General features: G+C 39.7%; 1 protein-coding gene across 1 annotated transcript in view; it reads left to right on the plus strand.

Annotated features, from left to right (window-relative positions):
- Positions 1-22780, plus strand: part of DNAH8 (dynein axonemal heavy chain 8) — a 337653-nt gene that overhangs the window by 295321 nt on the left and 19552 nt on the right. Inside the window, exon 89 of the mRNA XM_057555266.1 lies at positions 22170-22326. Coding sequence (XP_057411249.1) covers positions 22170-22326 — 157 coding nt within the window. The remainder of the gene's footprint in view (positions 1-22169; positions 22327-22780) is intronic.

Genomic DNA, 22780 nt, shown 5'->3' on the forward strand with positions numbered 1-22780 from the left:
GGCATTTTTTAATTTGAAAGGATCGTTTGTAACCCAGCCTGTCAAAGACTGTGTATTTCATTTTCTCCTTTCCCTTCTTTTTATTTTACTGTGAAAAATAGTGTCACTTCCTATCTCCCAATTACAATTTTGTCATATCTTGGCCTGTTCCTGGTCACTAAATCCTGCTGCTCCAGAGTTTATGACAATGTTAAAAGCTCTAATTTATGCATTGATTATTTCTCCTCTGTCGTGTCATAAAACCAGTTGGTGTTATTGGTCTTGATGCCATTGGTCTGATAAGACAGTAGCGTCCCAGTTCTTTGCCTTTTACATCAAAAAATCTATTAAAAACAATGGTCATAAACAGAACCGTAAAGGGCCAGGAGGGTAGAGAGAGGAGGAGGAGGACTTGTATTTCTGCTTTGATGGTCCCTCTCCCCTTACTTGCTCACCTGCATCCTTCTGTAAGTACCTGCCCATGGAGGGCACAATGCAGCGAGCACAGGAGCACAGGACACAGACGCAGAGCCCAGGAGGGAAGGCTCAGAGTGATGTCCCTGCTCCAGTCACTGTGGTAAGAGGCGGTGAAGGAAGAGATAAGACATGCCTCCAAGTCCCAGGCCCCTTCTCAGACCCGTCCTTTGGATGAGATCTCACCCCTCATCTCTCCAGCGACCCCTACCTGAACACAAGACCACCCAGCTCCACAGAGAGGGCTCCAAGAAACCCCAGCTGAGAGTCTCCCTGGATGGTCATGCCTTGGGCTCACTGGCCAAAGACCACAAAGTTTATGTCCAGCAGAGTGGCTGGTTTCAGGAAATGGAAGAAACCAAGACTCCTGTGGTAGATTCTAAGCTGTGACAACTGAGAGGAGTGCACTGTGCCTCTCTCCTGGCCACTCACCTGCTGTGGCCATTTCAGCAGCGCTGCAATGGGGCACGGACATCTCCACCCTCTAGTTCTCTGCCCTCGCCCAACATCACAGAGTCCTGTTTGCTTCCATTGCATTGTGTCTCCACCCTGAGCATGCTCCCCGCCCCAGCACGAGGCTTGGCCTCCTGGCCTCTTTGTCCCCCACATTCATTCTCACTTCTTCATAGCCTCTAATCTCTCCCACGCCTCTTTTCATCTTCAAAGATGTGGGCGTGACCCCCAAAGACCCACGAATGGCCATCGCTCGTTTCAGACCCCATGACAGAACCGTGATGGCACTTTGGTGGTGGCTCTAGCTATTATTTGAAGAGGCTGTCATCAGTTAGCAGGAGACTTTTGAAATGAAGAAATAAAAAGGCGTCCTCAGAGATCCGTTCGTGAATCAACATTATCTGAAACAGAACACACAGAGAAGGAGTTTTACTTTAGCTAAGACTTTAGAAATGTGAGTCAGACCACATCATTTCTCTGCCCAGAACCCTCCTGAGGCTCCTGTCTTCAAGTCAAAGGCAAAAGCTGACAGTGACCTACAGGTGACCTACAAGGCCCGGTAATACCATCTGCCCCGCCCCTCATGGCCTGGTCTCCTTCTGCCCTCTCCCTCACTCTCACCACTCAGTCCAACTTCCGCTAGCTTCCTGTTACTCAGGCCAGACGGCTCCCACCACAGGATACTTGTACTTCCTGAAACATCCTTCCCCCAGGTATCACTGTGGCTCACCTTTTCACCTCTTCCGGTCTTTGCTTAAATGTCACCTTTTCAATGACGCCTTCCCGGGCTACCTTATTTAAAAATTGCAAACCACTCCCTAACCCCCACCCCAGACTCCATCCTCCTTGCCTGCTTTGTTCCTATCGATTGTATCACCAACTCTTTACTTATTTATTTGCTATCATCTATCTACCATCATTAACATAAACTCCATTATGTCTGAAACTTTTGTCTTTCTTCACTACTGTACCTCCAGTGCTAAATAGTGCCTGATACTCAGGGAATATTTGTTGAATGTATCAGCAATACTAAATTCTCCTAGGCTGCGGAGAATCTAATAAATAGGGATAGTCCGTGGAAAGATCTCATGAGTTCATGCGAGTGGGCAGAAAAATGGCTAATAAGTTTTAATGCACTTGTAAATTAGCAATTGGAGTGGTTCACATATGAGGGCTCTAAACTTTGATTCCATCCTTGGCAAGAGCCCGAGGAGTCACCATAGCTGGTACCTGGAGAATCTGATCCTGTCTGGTACTACAGGATCCTACCAAGGAGTATATGAAACAAGGTTGGAAGCACCTCACCCTGACTTACAGGGTTGGCATTCCTGTGCCTGGATTACTGTAGGCAGTTCTGGTCACCAGCTCTCAAGAGAGATAATCCAGAGCTAGGAAAAGTCCAGAGAAGGGCAACCAAATTGTAATCCAGATGGGAGGCAGTGATAAAGACAAACTATTTTTTTCCCTTGATTTTTATCTTCAACTATTATAAACCCTCAGAAAAGTTGCAAGTACAGTGAACACCAATATACCCTTCACCTTGGTTCACCAATTGTTAACATTTTGTTCCATTAGCTTTTTCTTGTTCTATATTTACATCTCTGTATATTTATATATCTACAGCTATATCCATACATAACCACATCTATTTCTCTCTGTGTGTGTGTGTGTGTGTGTGTGTGTGTGTGTGAGCTTATAGACCCTCTGAGTGGACAGAGCTAGGAAATACGTATTTTTTAAAACATTATGAGCTTATACTGTAACTCCAATACCAAGTGTACACCTCACGGTTCTTCCTTGTCCTCCCTCATTTCATATTGTGATCTCCTTTCTCCCTCTGGGAGAACTCTGGTTCCCAGCAGCTTCAATATGTTTACTCATTTGCTCCAAATTACACTGCTGTTACTGAAAGTGGGGTCCAGCTTCTCGCCTCTCAAAAGCCAGTAAAGAGGCAAGTGGGTGGAAAGGAAAGTTTGCTTTATTTCGGATGCTGGCAGCCAGTGGGGAGGGCAGACTCCTATCCAAAGGCCGACTCCCCCCACTGACAATCAGTGGGCAAGAGTTTTTATAGACAGAGGGTGGGGGCTACATGTAGAAACAGCACAGTCAGCTCTGATAGTCATCTTGAAATCGGTCATGTAGTGGTCTGACCAGCGTCATCTTGATTAAGTACGGTTAATCTTCAGTTCCAGGGTCGTTTTGTTTTCATTTCTCGGAATTGTGGCAGCTTATATCATGGCTACAGTTTCATCACCATGTAGTTAACTTCTTCCACCTGGTAGGGTTTTCAGTATCTATAAGACAGCTCACAGGATACGGCTCAGAATATTATCTACAGCCCTTGAGGAGGAGCTAAAGGTCCTTGACTACGCTTAATGACTACACTATTATTATTTAGTCTAGTTGGAGAGTTTTGCTTTGTTTCTGCATTCTCTCACTTCTCTGATTAAACTTATTCTTTGGCTAAAGTTTTTCCACAGACAAAAGGCAAGCTGAGGACATGGGGGGCAAGGACCCTAGGGTCCTGCTCCGTTTCACCACCAATACCATGACCAACAACAAATGTACTAAGTGGAGGTCAAGATTTCTTTGCAATTCTTTTTGTCCCTAGAATATATCCCACTGAGGGTGTACAGAGCACTATGTTCAAAAGTTACTCAGATTGTTTTAAATCTAGGAGGTTATGCTATCCGTTGATGTATAGGTACATTCATTTGTTTCTATTTGTGTTACATTTTAGGTTTTTTTTTTTTTAAATTGTCGATTGTTTTAAGTATGTGAAACATGATCATGGCTCAAAAGCCACAACTAGATAATAAGGTTCTTAGAGAAGTCTCACGCCCTCCCAACCCACTTCCCCTTCCTTTACAGGCAACCAAATGCACTAGTTTCTGGTTTATCTCCCCTGTGTTTCTTTTTGCTCATACGTAAGTACCATGTATATTCTTATTATCCTTTCTCTCTGATACAAAATTACCATACCATATATATATATGTGTGTATATATATATGTACATTATTTTGTGTCTCACTTTTTTTACTTAGTGCATCCTATAATCATCTATATGTTCATAGGTATCTTCCTCATTAAAGGCACACCTCGGAGATATCACTGGTTTGGTTGCAGACTACCACTATAAAGAGAATATTGCAATAAAACGAGCCACATGATTTTTTTAGTTTCCCAGTGCATATAAAAGTTATGTTTACACTGTGCTGAAGCCTATTAAGTGTGCAGTAGCATTATGTCTAAAAAACAATGTACATATCTTAATTTAAAATACTTTGTTGCTAAAAAATGCTATCATCTGAGCCTTCAGCAGGTCATAGTAGTAACATCAAAGGTCACTGATCACAGATCACCATAACAAATATAATAATAATAATAAATAAAAGTTAGAAATAGTGTGAGAATTACCAAAATGTGACACAGAGATATGAAATGAGCAAATGCTTTTGGAAAAAATGGCGCTAATAGACTTGATTGACACAGGGTTGCCACAAACCTTCAATTTGTAAAAACTGCAGTATCTTTGAAGTGCAGTAAACCACAACACAATAAAACAGGTATGCCTGGATTTTTTTTTTTTACAGCTGCATACTCTTCCGTTGTTCATATGCATCATAGTTTATTCATCCATTCTCCCATGGGTGGGCATGTAGGTTGTTCCCAATATTTTGCTATCTCCAGTAATTCCTCAATTAATAATCTCATGCTTGTGGTTTCTCATATTATTGGAGATTTATTTTTCAGGGTAAATTGCTATGGATGGGATTGCTAGATCAAGGATTAATGAATATTTTCAATTTCCCTTACAGAAGGCTATGCTGTTTTGCACTCTCACCAACAATATGACACGCACAGTGTCACACAATCAACAATATGATTCACGGTCTCATCAACAGAGTGTTGGTGAAGCTTATTTTTCACCAATATGACAAGTGAGAAATGGCACCTCGGCATAGTTTTAACTTATTTCCTCTTATTTTAAGTGAAATTGAGCACATTTTCCTATACTTAAGGACTATTTGGACTAAGATACCATCTTGGAGACCCTGTGAATAAACCCAGGTGTGCAATGATACCGGCAGAGACTAAGGAAGATGATGGGGTGGAGAGGCTAGAGTGAAACTGCAGGACCAGTCCCACAAGGGGACTGATAGGCTTTAGTGAATATAGAGCAATGGCTGAGAATCTTCTGTGGTTTTCATCTATTTGTTGTTGCTGCCTGCTGGATAGAGAGGGCACAGCGAGCCTTCTTTGTCCTTTGGCAAGTCTCTCTTCACAGCTCTGTCCGAAGACTTACATGCTATCACTGGCAGGCATGCTACAGATGCCATAAGCTGTCTTTTCCCAAAGTAGAGTGTTGGGATCTTGCAATCTCTCATCACACCAAGTGAGGTCAAGTAAAAAGTGCTGTACCTCTGCTTCAAACGAGGATTGTTTCTGCTACAAATAACTAGCTGGCCTGTAAGACCTGTGACCTTCCTCTGATCTCTCTTCATTCTTAACTTCCCCCTTGGTCTGTCCTAGGGTCTTCCTGAGGGTTCCCCTCTTTCCAGGGACCTTGCCCTGTTTCTGGTTCCTGCTCAGGTAGTAACCTTTGTTCAGAAGCTCCATGTTTGGTCATTTTCTTGGCCTCTGAGTGAGTTTTGTCCTAGGTTTGATTCTTCTTTCCTCTGGTCTCTCAAGTACGTGGTGACTGTAATCCTAGCCTCCCTCTTCCTGGCAGTTGAGCCCGCCTTCTCGGAGGGCTGTGCTCCAGCGCCTCGCTGTTCCCCCACCAGCCACCAGGAGGCAGTAAGCAATAACGGACGAAGCTTCCCAGCTAAAACCTACCCCTGCTCTCCTCCCAGCTACACCCTTCCCACTCCGGGGAGAAGTGACTCTCCAACTTCTATGCGAAATGAAAGAACTAAAGGATTCCTTGTTATTTCTGGTCTAGAAGCTGGGATGGTGGAGGAGTTGAGAACAGGAGTGCATTTGAGGGGGAATTACAGAGTCCCGTTTGGGTTGTTGAGTTGGTAAAGACAGTGGGATGTATCTGAGTGGGGATAGAGTGTATCATCACGTGGACTGGAGCCCAGGTGAGAGGTTTGAGCGCATTTGTGCAGAGATAACAGTTGAAGCCAGAGAGGGGGGTGACCTCTCTAAGATTCACTGGCTAAATCTGTGTGAATGTCCTCAGTTAGAAGAATCCTTATTAATTTTCCTGACTGTCCACACCATTCAACAACACTCTTGCTTCCAGTCAGGCCCACCAGCTATAATTGGGCCGTGGTGGAGAACCCTCTGTTCCTGCTGATCGGAATCTGCACTCTGAAGTTAGCATCCATAAATTTGAGAGAAGAGGGGAATCTGGGGAAGGGGACCACAAGTCCTTCTCCTCGATCCTTGCTTAAGAATGCAGAATCCCTGAAGTAGAGGGGGGAAATCCATCTGAATAAATGCTTTAAATTAAGTAAAATCTCTCCCAAGAGCTTAGATGCCTTGGTGACAGGGACCATAAAAATGCATAGTTTATTCACATTTTATTATCTAGATTTATAAGGTACCAAGGGCTCTGCACATTCAACTACCTCAGTGTCGAAAATAGTTATTTATTTTCACTTTTAATCATTAGCAGTTATGCATATTTTTCTACCTTCTGAAATTTAGCAAGTGTCCTATTAAACTTTTATATTCATTTCTATGCAGGATGAATTTAATTGTATTCCTTTTAGTATTAGCTGACTTTTGAGCTTCAGATTTTTATTTAAAAATTTATGCTCATTGATATTTCATGTGTGAAGAGGTATATAAATCTAGGCTGGTTTGGATATGATAGTGCACTAATATCTCATTAGATGGTTAATTGTTTATTTTATACACCGTTCTGTTTTTTAGTTAGTTTGCATTTTATTATTCTTGACCCCGACTATCCCACCCAACAGAGATGACTTAGACATCTCCCCCAAACCATAAAGCTGCAAGTCCAATATGAGCCGCTTCCCATATTTACTCCAAAGAGAGATTTTCTTCTAGAAGTATCTCGGGACCAAAGCTCATGGAGTATTATAGTTCCTGTTCTTCATCTCAGAGTGTCTATGGGGACTGTTTTCTTGAAAGCCCTTGGGCTTTGAGGCACATAGAGATATTCACTATTTTCCGTTATAGCTAGCTAACTAGGCTTCTGCCTTTCCTATCTTTGCAAACAGAAAACCACCTTGTGGAAAAAAGAAAGGTAAGCTGTACAACCCTGGCATTCTGTGCCTAATAAAATATGTGGTGGAGACATGATCTGGAGAACTTGTCCAGTTCTTATGCAAAATGGGTCAGCTTTTCAGGGCTTCGTGCCCCCATCCATAGCTTGAGGACTGTTTTCAGATCACCTCATAAAAAATAAAATCACCCTCATGAAAGTGATTTCTTAGGTGAAATCTAGCAGCAGCATACCCATCAACCCCTCCGTGAAGCACTGGTGAACGTGATCAGTGCCAGCCAAGAACAAGCGGGTCGTTTCCATGCTGGTGTGCGCTGTTGGCACACAGTCACTGGTGTAGAGCGTGTTTCCAGAAAGGATTCAAGATGGAGGTGAGCCGAGAGAGCTCCTGAGAATCCCAGATATGGGGTCTTTCCGCTTTTTTATTTGTAGCTAGAACAGGTAGGAAGAATGAGCTAGGATTTTCTTAGTATGAATGGAAATTTACTGTCGTTTTCTTCTCTTTAAACTTTAAAGATCTGTGTTTAAATATAATCATATTTAAATTATATCTATCCGATTCACCTGTGTTTTGAGGAGTATATGTATATATTTCCCTTTGTATGTGGAAAGGTGCCAGGAAATGGATAGTAATGATAACATACTATACTTTTACCATAAGAAGGACAAATAATTAAATTTTCATGCCCTTTAAATATTGGAGAATTGCTCTCCTTTATATTTGAGGTTTAATAAAATCCAAGCCAGTTGGCCTCAATTCAATAAACAAATATTTATTGAGAACATACTCTCTAGCCAGCTTGGGGATACAAATATCAGTAAGAGGCAGTCCTTGCCCTTGGAGCTCATTGTCTATTAGGGAAGATAGATGAGTGACAGATAGTTGTGCAATTTGATACGGTAAACTCTAAAATCAGGAGGGATTATACACTCTGCTGTGAGAGCAAAGGCAAAGGAGTAATAAATTCCAGCTTAGGGATCAAAGTAAGCTAGTGAGACAGTCCACATCTGAGTGGTACTTTAAAGGATGTGCAGGAGTTCTCAGGCTAGAGAAGGGGTGGGGAGGAAGTGATTGCAGTATGAGGGTGGGGGAACAGCAGCAAGAAGGACAGAGGAAGATAATGAGCAGGAAGGATGTGTACGTATATCAAATCATCAAGTTGTACACCTGCAATATGTACAATTAAAAATAAATAAATAAAACAATTAAGCTCAGTGAGAAAAAAAGACATAGATTAGGGTACCTACACAAAGGGCCAATCCAAGGAAGGGTATGAGGATGTAAAAGTGTATGATGTGTGTGGGGAACCGAGTCCAATGTGCCTAGAGCATGGCGGGGGAGGGGCTTGAAGAGAGGTGTCACCTGACCTCGAGGCTGATGCAAATGCAGGGATTGGCTTTTGAAGATTTTGGGTGTCGTGGGAAAGAGTTTGGGGCAGTTCTGAAGGCAGTGGGATGAAGATGCTGAAATTTTCTAGATGGATGCTAGAAATGGTTTGGAAGTAGGACTTGGAAACCAAGCAGCGCTGGGGAATATGACATCAGGAGGAGGCTATCTCTGAATTCGTAAGCTGGGCAGCTGGGCGAAGACATTGTTAAAGGAGACGGGGCAAGAAACAGTTCAGGTGAAGGGAAAGAGAGAATTAAAACAATGAGTTAGACTTGGGGTTTGTTTGACTTACGAAACAGAGAGCCCTAGGAGTCAATGGAAATGTGGGTACACGGAGTTCATGATAAAGTCAGAGATTTAATGTTGTATTTCATGATACTCAGTAAGATGTCAGTGACGGTGACACCTACATCTTGTCTAATACAGCAATTCACCCATATATTCTATCTCCACTGTATCTAAAGCTACAATGAGATCATGGAATATTATGAATCACATAGAAATTAGATTTCTGAAAATTGCATATAATAGCATGTGGATCCTTCACCTTTGATAACTGCATTTTGCTGTCCCATCAGCTATTTTCATAGGATTTTCCCCGCTTAGAGTTATTTGCATTTTTCTTATACTTTGTATGACTTTTAAAAACTGGGATAACAGGAATGGGTTAGGAATAGGTTGCAAGTGCCTTTGGTGCCATTTTACCAGAATGTTTTGCTTCCTATTCATATGTTCAACTGTGTGTGTGCTTGACATGTTCATCTTTCAAGTTTTAAAATAAATGTCTTTTGGGATACTCTAAAACTGCAACATCTGAATAGAGGCTACTCACCAAAAATTAATTTAAAAATTAAAATTATATGTAAAATTACACAAAATCAATTTTCATTTGTTAAAAATCACCTTTTATCTTGTTGCCCTTATTGTGTAATTCATATGTTTAAAGGTCATGTGGAGTTAATACCCCAACTCTGGTTGGATTACAAACATTTACTGGTCTGACACAGGACCCTCATAATCACCATATCCAACCCAAAATCCAGCATGTAAAGCCTGGTGGCAGTTGCAGTTACCTTAGCTACGACTTTTGGAAAGGATGCAGTTGTCTGGACATGCAGGTTTGAGTCCCGATGCCAATTAATCAATAAAAATGATTCTACCTGCCAATCAGTCGATAAAAATGCTGACGACAGAAGCATCTCAGGTTGGGAACTCAGCCGGCTTGAGAACAGAGAAGAGCTAGGGTTTCAGTTCCATGATGAAGCAAACAAGGACGGCTGCAGGCTTTGCCCTGTGAGGTGCCAGGCATCCTGACTGCAGAGGAGAAGGTGGGAAATGAGCTGCTGACTGCAGCTGTCAGCAGCCTTGCTGAGCGTCAGAAGAGTGACCTAATAGAGCCAGTCTGCAAGGACTGGAAAGGAAGGGCCAGATACAGCAACTTATTCATAGCTATAAAAGGGAGAGCTTGACATGCCCACACCACTGGATCTCTAGAAACTTTCCTGAATGAATTATAACAGGAGAAAATCAGACTTCTATGCAGTGGATGCTTGATGCATTTTTAGAAGGCTAAGCTGTGTGGCTGACAGGGTCTTGGTCCTCCGGCCGGGTGTCAGGCCTGAGCCTCTGAGGTGGGAGAGCCGAGTTCAGGACATTGGTCCACCAGAGACCTGCTAGCCCCTCATAATATCAATCAGCGAGAGCTCTCCCAGAGATCTCCATCTCAACGCTAAGACCCAGCTCCACTCAATGACCAGCAAGCTCCAGTGCTGGACACCCCATGCCAAACAACTAGCAAAAAAGGAACACAACCCCACCCATTAGCAGAGAGGCTGCCTAAAATCATATTAACTTCACAGACATCCCAAAACACACCGCCAGACGCGGTCCTGCCCACCAGAAAGAAAGATCCAGCCTCATCCACCAGAACACAGGCACCAGTCCCCTCCACCAGGAAACCTACACAAACCACTGAACCAACCTTACCCACTGGGGGCAGACACCAAAAACAATGGGAACTACGAACCTGCAGCCTGGGAAAAGGAGACCTCAAACAAAGTAAGTTAAGCAAAATGAGAAGACAGAGAAATACACAGCAGATGAAGGAGCAAGATAAAAGCCCACCAGACCAAACAAATGAAGAGGAAATAGGCAGTCTATCTGAAAAAGAATTCAGAGTAATGATACTAAAGATGATCCAAAATCTTAGAAATAGAATGGAGGAAATACAAGAAACATTTAACAAGGACCTAGAGGAACTAAAGAGCAAACAAACAATGATGAACAACAGAATAAATGAAATTAAAAATTCTCTAGAAGAAATCAATAGCAGAATAGCTGAAGAAGAAGAAAGGACAAGTGACCTGGACGATGAAACAGTGGGAATAATGAACACAGAGCAGAATAAAGAAAAAAGAATGAAAAGAATTGAGGACAGTCTCAGAGACCACTGGGACAACATTAAACACATCAACATTTGAATTATAGGGTCCCAGAAGAAGAAGAGAAAAAGAAAGGGACTGAGAAAATATTTGAAGAGATTATAGTTGAAAACTTCCGTAATATGGGAAAGGAAATAGTCAATCAAGTCCAGGAAGCACAGAGAGTCCCATACAGCATAAATCCAAGGAGAAACACACCAAGACACATATTAATCAAACTGTCAAAAATTAAATAAAAAGAAAAAATATTAAAAGCAGCAAGGGAAAAACAACAAATAACATACAAGGGAATCCCCATAAGGTTAACAGCTGATCTTTCAGCAGAAACTCTGCAAGCCAGAAGGGAGTGGCAGGACAGATTTAAAGTGATGAAAGGGAAAGACCTGCAACCAAGATTACTCTACCCAGCAAGGATCTCATTCAGATTTGATGGAGAAATTGAAATCTTTACAGATAAGCAAAAGCTAAGAGAATTCAGCACCACCAAACCAGCTTTACAGCAAATGCTAAAGGAACTTCTCTAGGCAGGAAACACAAGAGAAGGAAAAGACCTACAATAACAAGCACAAAACAATTAAGAAAATGGTAATAGGACCATACATATCGATAATTACCTTAAATGTAAATGGATTAAATGCTCCAACCAAAAGACACAGACTGGCTGAATGGATGCAAAAACAAGACCCATATATATGCTGTCTACAAGAGACCCACTTCAGACCTAGGGACACATACAGACTGAAAGTGAGGGGATGGAAAATGATATTCCATGCAAATGGAAATCAAAAGAAAGCTGGAGTAGCAATTCTCATATCAGACAAAATAGATTTTAAAATAAAGACTATTACAAGAGACAAAGGAGGACACTACATAATGATCAAGGGATCAATCCAAGAAGAGGATATAACAATTGTAAATATTTATGCACCCAACATAGGAGCACCTCAATACATAAGGCAAATGCTAAGAGCCATAAAAGGGGAAATTGACAGTAACACAATCATAGTAGGGGACTTTAACACCCCACTCTCACCAATGGACAGATCATCCAAAATGAAAATAAATAAGGAAATACAAGCTTTAAGTGACACATTAAACAAGATGGACTCGATTGATATTTATAGGACATTCCATCCAAACACAACAGAATACACTTTCTTTTGAAGTGCTCAGGGAACATTATCCAGGATAGGTCATATCTTGTGTCACAAATCAAGCCTTGGTAAACTTAAGAAAATTGAAATCGTATCAAGTATCTTTTCTGACCACAATGTTATGAGACTAGATATCAAATACAGGAAAAAAACTGTAAAAAATACAAACACATGGAGGCTAAACAATACACTATGAAATAACCAAGAGAACACTGAAGAAATCAAAGAGGAAATCAAAAATACCTAGAAACAAATGACAATGAAAACACGATGACCCAAAACCTATGGGATGCAGCAAAAGCAGTTCGAAGAGGGAAGTTTATAGCAACACAATCCTCCCTCAAGAAACAAGAAAAATCTCAAATAAACAACCTAACCTTACACCTAAAGCAATTAGAGAGAAAGAAGAAGAAAAACAACAAAAAAAAAAAAACAGAGCTAGCAGAAGGAAAGAAATCATAAAGATCAGATCAGAAATAAATGAAAAAGAAATGAAGAAAATGATAGCAAATATCAATAAATCTAAAAGCTGGTTCTTTGAGAAGATAAACAAAATTGATAAACCATTAGCCAGGCTCATCACAAAAAAAAGGGAAAAGACTCAAATCAATAGATTTAGAAATGAAAAAGTTGAAGTAACAACTGACACTGCAGAAATAAAAAGGATCATGAGAGATTACTACAAGCAACTATATGCCAAAAAAATGGACAACCTGGAAGAAATGGACAAATTCTTAGAAAAGCACAACCTTCTGAGACTGAACCAGAAAGAAACAGAAAATATCAACAGACCGATCACAAGCACTGAAATTGAAACTGTGATTAAAAATCTTCCAACAAACAAAAGCCCAGGACCAGATGGCTTCACAGGCAAATCCTATCAAACATTTAGAGAAGAGCTAGCACCTATCCTTCTCAAACTCTTCCAAAATATAGCAAAGGGAGGAACATGCCCAAACTCATTCTACGAGGCCACCATCACCTGGATACCAAAACCAGACAAATGTGTCACAAAAAAAGAAAACTACAGGCCAATATCACTGGTGAACACAGATGCAAAAATCCTCAACAAAATACTAGCAAACAGAATCCAACAACACATTAAAAGGATCATACACCATGATCAAGTGGGGTTTATCCCGGGAAGGCAAGGATTCTTCAATATATACAAATCAATCAATGTGATACACCATATTAACAAACTGAAGGATAAAAACCATATGATAATCTCTATAGATGCAGAAAAAGCTATCAACAGAATTCAACACCCATTTATGATAAAAACCCTCCAGAAAGTTGGCATAGAGGGAACTTACCTCAACATAATAAAGGCCATATATGACAAACCCACAGCAAACATCATTCTCAATGGTGAAAAACTGAAACAATTTCCGCTGAGATCAGGAACAAGACAAGGTTGCCCACTCTCACTGCTATTATTCAACATACTTTTGGAAGTTTTAGCCACAGTGATCAGAAAAGTAAAAGAAATAAAAGGAATCCAAATCAGAAAAGGAGAAGTAAAACTGTCACTGTTTGCAGATGACATGATACTATATATAGAGAATCCTAAAGATGTTACCAGAAAACTACTAGAGCTAATCAATGAATTTGGTAAAGTTGCAGGATACAAAATTAATGGACAGAAATCTCTTGCATTCCTATACACTAATGATGAAAAATCTGAAAGAGAAATGAAGGAAACACTCCCATTTACCATTGCAACAAAAAGAATAAAACACCTAGGAATAAACCTACCTAGGGAGACAAAAGACCTGTATGCAGAAAACTATAAGACATTGATGAAAGAAATTAAAGATGATACAAACAGATGGAGAGATATACCATGTTCTTGGATTGGAAGAATCAACATTGTGAAAATGACCATACTACCCAAAGCAATCTACAGATTCAATGCAATCCCTATGAAACTACCAATGGCATTTTTCATCGAACTAGAACAAAAAAATCTCACAATTTGTATGGAAACACAAAAGACCCCAAATAGCCAAATAACCTTGAGAAAGAAAAACGGAGCTGGAGGAATCAAGCTCCTGGACTTCAGACTATACTACAAAGCTACAGTAATCAAGACATAGGTACTGGCACAAAAACAGAAATATAGATCAATGGAACAGGATAGAAAGCCCAGAGATAAACCCACGCACATATGGTCACCTTATCTTTGATAAAGGAGGCAAGAATATACAATGGAGAAAAGACAGCCTCTTCAATGAATGGTGCTGGGAAAACTGGACAGCTACGTGTAAAAGAATGAAATCAGAACACTTCCTAACACCATACACAAATATAAACTCAAAATGAATTAAAGACCTAAATCTAAGGCCAGACACTATAAATCTCTTAGAGGAAAACAGAAGCAGAACACTGTATGACATAAATCACAGCAAGATCCTTTTTGACCCACCTCCTAGAGAAAGGGAAATAAAAACAAAAATAAACAAATGGGACCTAATAAAAGTTAAAAGCTTTTGCACAGCAAAGGAAGCCATAAACTAGATGAAAAGACAACCCTCAGAATGGGAGAAAATATTTGCAAACGAAGCAACTGACAAAGGATTAATCTCCAGAATACAGAAGCAGCTCATGCAGCCCAATATCAAAAAAAACAAACAACCTAATCCAAAAATCGGCAGAAGACCTAAACAGACATTTCTCCAAAGAAGATGTATAGATTGCCAACAAACACATGAAAAGATGCTCAACATCACTAATCATTAGAGAAATGCAAATCAAAACTACGATGAGGTATCACCTCACACCAGTCAGAATGACCATCATCAAAAATCTACAAACAATAAATGCTGGAGAGGGTGTGGAGAAAAGGGAACCCTCTTGCACTGTTGGTGGGAATGTAAATTGATACAGCCACTATGGAGAACAGTATGGAGGTTCCTTAAAAGACTAAAAATAGAACTACCATATGACTCAGCCAGCAATCCCGCTACTGGGCATATACCCTGAGAAAACCATAATTCAAAAGAGTCATGTACCACAATGTACATTGCAGCACTATTTACAATGGCCAGGACATGGAAGCAACCTAAGTGTCCATTGGCAGATGAATGGATAAAGAAGATGTGGCACATATATACAATGGACTATTACTCAGCCATAAGAAGAAACGAAATTGAGTTATTTGTAGTGAGGTGGATGGACCTAGAGTCTGTCATACAGAGTGAAGTAAGTCAGAAAGAGAAAAACAAATACCGTATGCTAACACATATATATGGAATCTAAAAAAAAAAAAAAGGTTCTGAAGAACCTAGGGGCAGGACAGGAAAAAGATGCAGATGTAGAGAATGGACTTGAGGACATGGGAAGGAGGAAGGGTAAGCTGAGAGAGTGGCATGGATATATATACACTACCAAATGTGAAATATACACTGCCAAATGTAAAATGTAAAATAGATAGCTAGTGGGAAGCAGCCGCATAGCACAGGGAGATCAGCTCGGTGCTTTGTGACCATCTAGAGGGCTGGGATATGGAGGGTGGGAGGGAGGGGATATGGGGATATATGTATACGTATAGCTGATTCACTTTGTTGTACAGCAGAAACTAACACACCATTGTAAAGCAATTATACTCCAATAAAGATGTTTAAAGAAAAAGCAAATATATTAAAAAAAAAAAAAGCATCTCCGACATTCTTCAGCTGGTTTCCTAAATGAACTAATTAAAGGCCAGTTGAATAGATTTCCCTCTGTTCTCAAAATGCAGTTTTTTCATAAGCAAAGAAGCCTGGATAATTTTAGCAGTAACTCCTTAAGATTCTGCCTGTTAGTAAGGCAATTTGCACAAAAGTTTGTTTAATTCATACCTAGAGATGAAGAAAGAGAGAGAGAGAGAGGTGTAATACTCTCATTCCATATGCTATAAGAAAAGGCAGAAGAGGTCCTTTTTATGGGACATAAATGTTACTAGGAGTTTGTTAAGATGTGTTTCAAGGAACGTAAAACATTTCTCACTGATTCATCTCTGTTGAGTTCTTGACAATTGTGGTGGTCTTTGCATCTGGGGGCTTCTTTGTTTTTCTATTTTTCAGAATGAAAATGGTTTTAATACTCTTTATTATAAAAATCATACTTTTTCATTGAGAAAAATTAACAATACAGAAAATAGAAAGGCAAAAGGTAATAATTACAGCAAAAACTCATACCAAATTCCCACAATGAAAATACTCTTCTAGACTTTTTTTCTATGACTATACATACAATATTATTAACAAAAAATTAGATTATACTATATGGATTTGTACCATGCTATTTCATTGAATAATCTTAATTCAATAACTCCACCTTATCAATTAATATAGAGCTACATCACCATTTTTCCTGGATGTATAGATTTTTATAGAGCTTGTTCAGGATTTATTATTACAAATACTGTTATAAACAGTCTTGTACATACATCTTTGTATATTTGTCTGATTATTTTTTAAACTGATTTATTAAATGTTGAATAAATACAAGAGCATTTATAACATGTAAAATGCAAAGAATAAATATAAAACATTGCCTTTTTTGCACCACTATTTCTATGTTTTGTTTCTTCTTCCTCTTTTTTGACTTTTGCTGAATATTAATTTTTCTCATTGTAATTTTCCCCCTTGGCTACTTTGGAAGTTATGTACTGTGTTTCTCTTCTTTTACTGGTTACTCTAGAAATTTTAACATCCTTTTTTTTTTTAAATTTTATTTTTTATTTATTTATTTTTGTCTGCCTTGGGTCTTTGTTGCTGCATGCGGGTTTCCTCTAGTTGTGGCGAGTGGGGGCTACTCTTCGTTGTGATGCACGGGCTTCTCATTGCGGTGGCTTCTCTTGTTGCGGAGCATGGGCTCTAGGCACATGGGCTTCAGTAGTTGTGGCACGTGGGCTCAGTAGTTGTGGTGCACAGGCTTAGTTGCTCCACAGCATGTGGGATCTTCCTGGACCAGGGCTCAAGCCCATGTCCCCTGCACTGGCAGGCGGATTCCCAACCACTGCGCCACCAGGGAAGTCCCAACATCCATTTTTAATTAAACCTAAAATGAACATCTTTACCCTCTTCTCAATTAAAACTCTTAGGCAACTTTAACTACACTACTCCTCTCCTGGAATTTTAGGGTTTTAATTTTATCTTGTTTCTTTTCTAACCCCACAATGAGGCATATAATTATTGTTTTATACCATAATGTTTACCCATGCATTGATGCATCTTTTCTACAGCTCAAATCTTCCATCAGAATATTTAACCTCCTTTCTGAAATATACACTTTAGAATTTCCTTCACTGAGGGCCTGTTAACTGTAAACTCTTTTGTTTTTATCTGAAAATGTCTTATTTTGCCCTCCTTTTTTGAAAAACAGCTTTATTGAGATATAGTTTGCGTACCATAAATTCATTCATATTAAGTAGACAGTTCTCTAATTTCAGAATACTTCCATTACTCCCAAAGAATTCCTGAGCCCATTTGTAATAAACTCACACTCTCACCCCCAGCCTCAGGCCACCACTAATCTACTTTCTGTTTCTATAGATTTGCCTTTTCTGGACATTTCCTATAACTTGAATCATACAGCATGTGGTCTTTTGTGTATGGATTCTTTAACTTAGCATAATGTTTTTGAAGTTCATCCACATTGTAGCATGTATCTGTACTTCATTGCTTTTGATTGTTGAATAATATTCCAATATACAAATATAACACATTTTGTTTATCCATTCACCAGTTAATGGACATTTGGGTAGTTTCCACTTTTGGCTATCATGAATAATGCTGTTGGAATATTCACAGACAAGATTTTGTGTGGACATGTCTTTTCATTTCTCTTGAATAGATAACTAGGAATGTAATTATTGGGTCATATGATTAATCTATCCCCCTAACATTTTAGGAAAGTGCTAAATTGTTTTCCAAAGAGTCTGCACCATTTTACAGTACCCTCCAGCAATGTATGAGGGCTTAAGTTTCTCCACATCCTTGTCAACACTTGTTATTATCTGTTTTTTGATTATAACCATTCTTGTAAATGTGAAGTGGTATCTCATTGTGGTTTTAGTTTACATTTTCCTAGTAAATAATGAGGTTGAGCATCTTTTCATGTACAATTGGCCATAAGTATAGCTACCTTGTTTGGTGAAATGTATGTTCAAATCTTTAGCCTTGCCCTAATTCATGAAAGATAATTTTGCTTGGTATACAATTCTAGATTTACAGTTATCTTATCCTAGCACACAGAATATACTACTCTGTTTTCTTCTGGCTTTCATTGCTGCTGCTGAGGAATTGGCTGTCAGTCTAATTGTCATTTCCCTCTAGATAATTTGTTTTTCTCTCTGCTTTTAAGATACTGTCTTTGTTTTTGATGTTCAACATTTTCATGGTGATATGTCTACATATGGATTTCTATTTACTTATTTGTTTGTTTTTCCTGTTTAGGATGCATTGAGTTTCCTGAACTTGAGGATTCAAATCTTTCATCAATTCTCAGCCATTATTTCATCAGTTATTATCTCTTTTTTATTCTCCCTTTTCTATCTTTCTGAAACTTTTTTGAGATGTATGTTAGAGCTTACTACTTTAGCCTACATGCCTCTTAACCGCTTCTTTATATTTCCCATTTATTTTCCCTTCTGCAGCATTCTAGATAAGGTCTTCAGATCTATTTTCCAGTTTTCTAATTATTTCCTTGGCTATATCTAATCTGCTGTTTAAGCCATCACTAACTGTTATTAGGTAGACACCTCCCCCAAAGATGTCCACATCCTAACCTCAGAACCTGTAAATATGTTACCTTATGTGACAAATAGGACTTTGTAGATATTATTAAGGTTAAGGACCTTGAGATGGAGATGTTATCCTAGATTATCCAAGTGGGCCCAATTTAATCACATGAGCTCTTAGTGGAAGAAGGAGGCAGAAGAGTGTGTCAGAGAGATGAAATGGTACAAGGAGGAAAGATTCAAAGAGAGGGACTTGACCTGCCATTGCTGGCTTTTAAAATATAGGAAGGGGACCATGAACCAAGGAATGCAGATGGACCCTAGAATCTAGGAAGGGTCCTTACCTGACAGCCAGCACCCTCTAGCAATGGTCTCTCATTGGGGACCATGGTCCCAACAACTGCAAGAAAGTGAATTCTGTCAGCAACTCAAATGAGCAAGGAAATGGGTCTTTCCCAACAGCCTACAGAAAGGAACCCAGCCTGCTCACCTTAATTTTAGCCCAGTGAGACCTATATCAGACTTATTAACTACAGAACTGTGAAATAATACATTTATGTGGGGTTTTTTTTTTTGTTTGTTTTTTGGTTTTTTGGCTGCACTGGGTCTTCATTGCTGCGCGCGGGCTTTCTCTAGTTGCGCCGCGCAGGGGCTACTCTTTGTTCCAGTGCGCGGGCTTCTCATTGTGGTGGCTTCTCTTGTACGGAGCACCAGGTGTAGGTGCACAGACTTCAGTAGTTGCAGCACGCGGGCTCTAGAGTGCGTGGGCTTCAGTAGTTGTGGCGCAGGGGCTTAGTTGCTCCACAGCTTGTGGGATCCTTCCCGGATCAGGGATCAAACCCGTGTCCCCTGCATTGGCAGGCGGATTCTTAACTGCTGCGCCACCAGGGAAGTCCCACATTTATGTTGTTTTAAGCCACTTATTTTGTGGTAATTTGTTACAGCATCAATAAAAAAAACTAATGCAGGTTTTAATTTTTAAAATTTTCATAAGTTCTATCTGGCTCTTTTTCAAATATGCTATTCATGTTTATAGTTTTCTGTTTCATACTTATATTTTCAATCACCTTTTTATTCTTCAGTATAGTAAAAACATAATGTGCATCTGAAAATTCACTATCTGAGATCTTTGCAGGTCTGGTTCTGCTTCCTTTTGTTTAGTTGGCTCTTGCTCACAGTGCCTGTTCCTCTATGAGTTTTTTAACTCCTGACTGTGAGCTCATGTTTATTGGAAATTAACTGTTGGATTCTTTGAGACTTGGGTCGAAAGCATATTGTTCCATGAAAGATTCATGTTTGCATCCTCCAGATGCCACCTGTGTCTTCCTGGGACCACCTGAAAATAAATCTTTGGCTTGAGTTTTTTCAAATCACACAAGTAAATGAATGAATGTTAATTAATGTCACAAATTAAGAATTCTTAGGAAAGATTTTTTTTTTCCCACCAAGCTAGGTAGAACAATTTACCTACCATCCCCTTCTGACAGGTGGGTTATTTCTAGTTGACTTTTATACTAAGTGATTAGCCCTATGAAGTACCAGATTTATGTAGGAGTTTCCTATTAGACTTTCTTCCTTGGGCATATGGCTTACCTATTCTCTCATTGTACCATCCCAACAGACACGCAAGAACACCAGGGCTCAGTTGATGCCCCCTTTGTGAAATCTGGCTTATGTTTCTGGATTCCAGTTTTCATTGTATATTTTGTTTGACCCTCTGGATTTCTTAGTTTCTTGCCAGTTCTGTAATGTTTTTCATATCTTATCCAGCACTTTTAGCTATTTTCACAAGAGTTGTTCAGGGTAACAATTGCACTGTACTGTCAGAAATTAAAATGTCTGATTCTCTCTTTAGAATGGATTCTTAGGCATAGAATTGCTAGATTAAAAGGTAAGCACATTAAAATTTTTATACATATAGCCATATTACCAAGGTTTATTTTATGTCCAAGGAAATAAAACAGAAAAACAAATCACTAATCTCAAGCATTTGTTGGATTCCTTTTAAATTTGCCTCTAACATCTACAAAAGGAAATGTAAATGTGGTTTACATCTGAACAAGAGACAAAATTTACAAACAAAACAAAACAGTAACTCAAAACAGTTTAACTGTGAAATGTTTATAGATAGTAAATTAGGAGTTCAAGAAAGACAGAAAAATTTAAATCTGGTCATGCTGAACCCCTGCTTGGGAAGTCTTCTGTGGTTGCCTAAAGCAGCCCACGTGACCCTGCATGGTCTGGCCCTGACCTTATCTCCATCCTCATCTCTGCTTCTAACTCACTGGCTCCAGCCTCGCTGGCCTTGTCTCTGTTACTCAAATGCAGTGAAGTCCTTCTTGCCTCCAAGCCTTACCTCTTATCTGAATGTCCTCTCTTGCCTCCCACTTCCACTCTGTTTTGCCTGGCTGACCTGCTTATTCTTCAGGCCTCAGCTTACATGTGACATTTTAAGAGAGAACCTCCCTGATCTTCTAGAGTAAACCACCACATGCACACACACACACCCCATAATCTGTGTATTCAGACTGCTGGTCGACCCAGCAACTTTGGGACCAAAACTAAGTTCGGGCTCCTCAGAGCATCTGGTCAATTCAAAAAAAGAGCTAGAGAGTGAGAATGAGAGAGAGAGACTGTACTATCTTAAAGCATCCTGTTCTTCTTTTCCATAGCAATTATTACAGTGGTATTGACCAATGTCCCCCTCCTCCACTAAAGAAAGGGACAAAGTCAGGGACCTATTCACTACCATATCCTAACACCTAGCTCAGTGCCTGGTGCATTGTAAATCTTTATTGAATATGTGAATTTTAAAGATGGGTAGCTGCATTTAGATAAGTGGTGCCAATAGAACACTTTGGAAATCATAAAACAAGTGGGAAAGTAAGAAAACAAAACAGAAAAGACCAAGGAAATTTTAATAATTTATAATTCAGTGAATAAATATGAGCAGTGCTCTTCAAGCTAACAAATTGTCATATAATGGCAGATTCTTAGGACCAGTCCATAAGCAGGGGAGAATAAAAGGAGGTGGGCTCCTTGTCCAGCATGAGGTTAGCTACAAGCAAGATTGGCTAGCACTGCTTTGGATTATGACGGACTTTCATGGAATCTTTCCCTGAAGATGGAGAGCTTTCATTTCTGTGATGTTCTTGATGTCCTAATAGGAGGAAGTAGAATGGACCTCTAGTTTTTTCCTTCCTGTATGTTGATGGTAAAGTTTTCCTTTTCCCCCCTTTTTTGGCTGGATTTGATTTAAGTTATTCATAATTTAATTTTCACGTTGATAATTATCTCTGAAAATACGTTTCCATGCCACATTCTGAACAGTTCTGTTCTTTTTGTCAGGTATCAGAGTAACACTGCTTCTGCTGTTCTTGAAACAATTACCAACATTCAACCCAAAGAGAGTGGAGGTGGCATGGGAGAGACCCGGGAAGCCATTGTTTATAGGTTATCCGAAGATATGCTGAGCAAGCTGCCTCCTGATTACATTCCACATGAGGTGAGGTACCCTTTCTGCCTGGCGCACAGGGCTGTCTTTGGGTTCCACAAGGCTGAGCACAGTATGTTTCAGTCAGTCCCTTCCTCTCTCTGCTCAATCCTTCTTTTTTACCTTTTCGTCTTCTCTTTCTTACCCTTGCTCAAGCATCTTGCAAAATTACAATCTGCACTTTTCTTTTCTACTCCACTTTCTCTCTCAATTGCCTTTTCTATACCCTTTCCCCATCTTTGGGTTCCTCTGTCTTTGGGTCTCCAGATATCTTAATCCTCTGGACTGAGAATCTCTCCCCACCTCTCTTACCCAAGCCAGCTTTGTCCATTATTTAAATTTAGCCCTTTTTTCTGTCTCTTGCCCTCCATACTTTTCATTCTCTCAATCCACTCAGCCAGGTAATAGGAAAGCAAGCCATTTACATGAATTCACTACACAGTTTGGATGGCAATAATTTTCTACT

This window comes from Balaenoptera acutorostrata, chromosome 10 (genome assembly GCF_949987535.1).
Source record: "Balaenoptera acutorostrata chromosome 10, mBalAcu1.1, whole genome shotgun sequence".
NCBI classification, from domain to species: Eukaryota; Metazoa; Chordata; class Mammalia; order Artiodactyla; family Balaenopteridae; genus Balaenoptera; species Balaenoptera acutorostrata.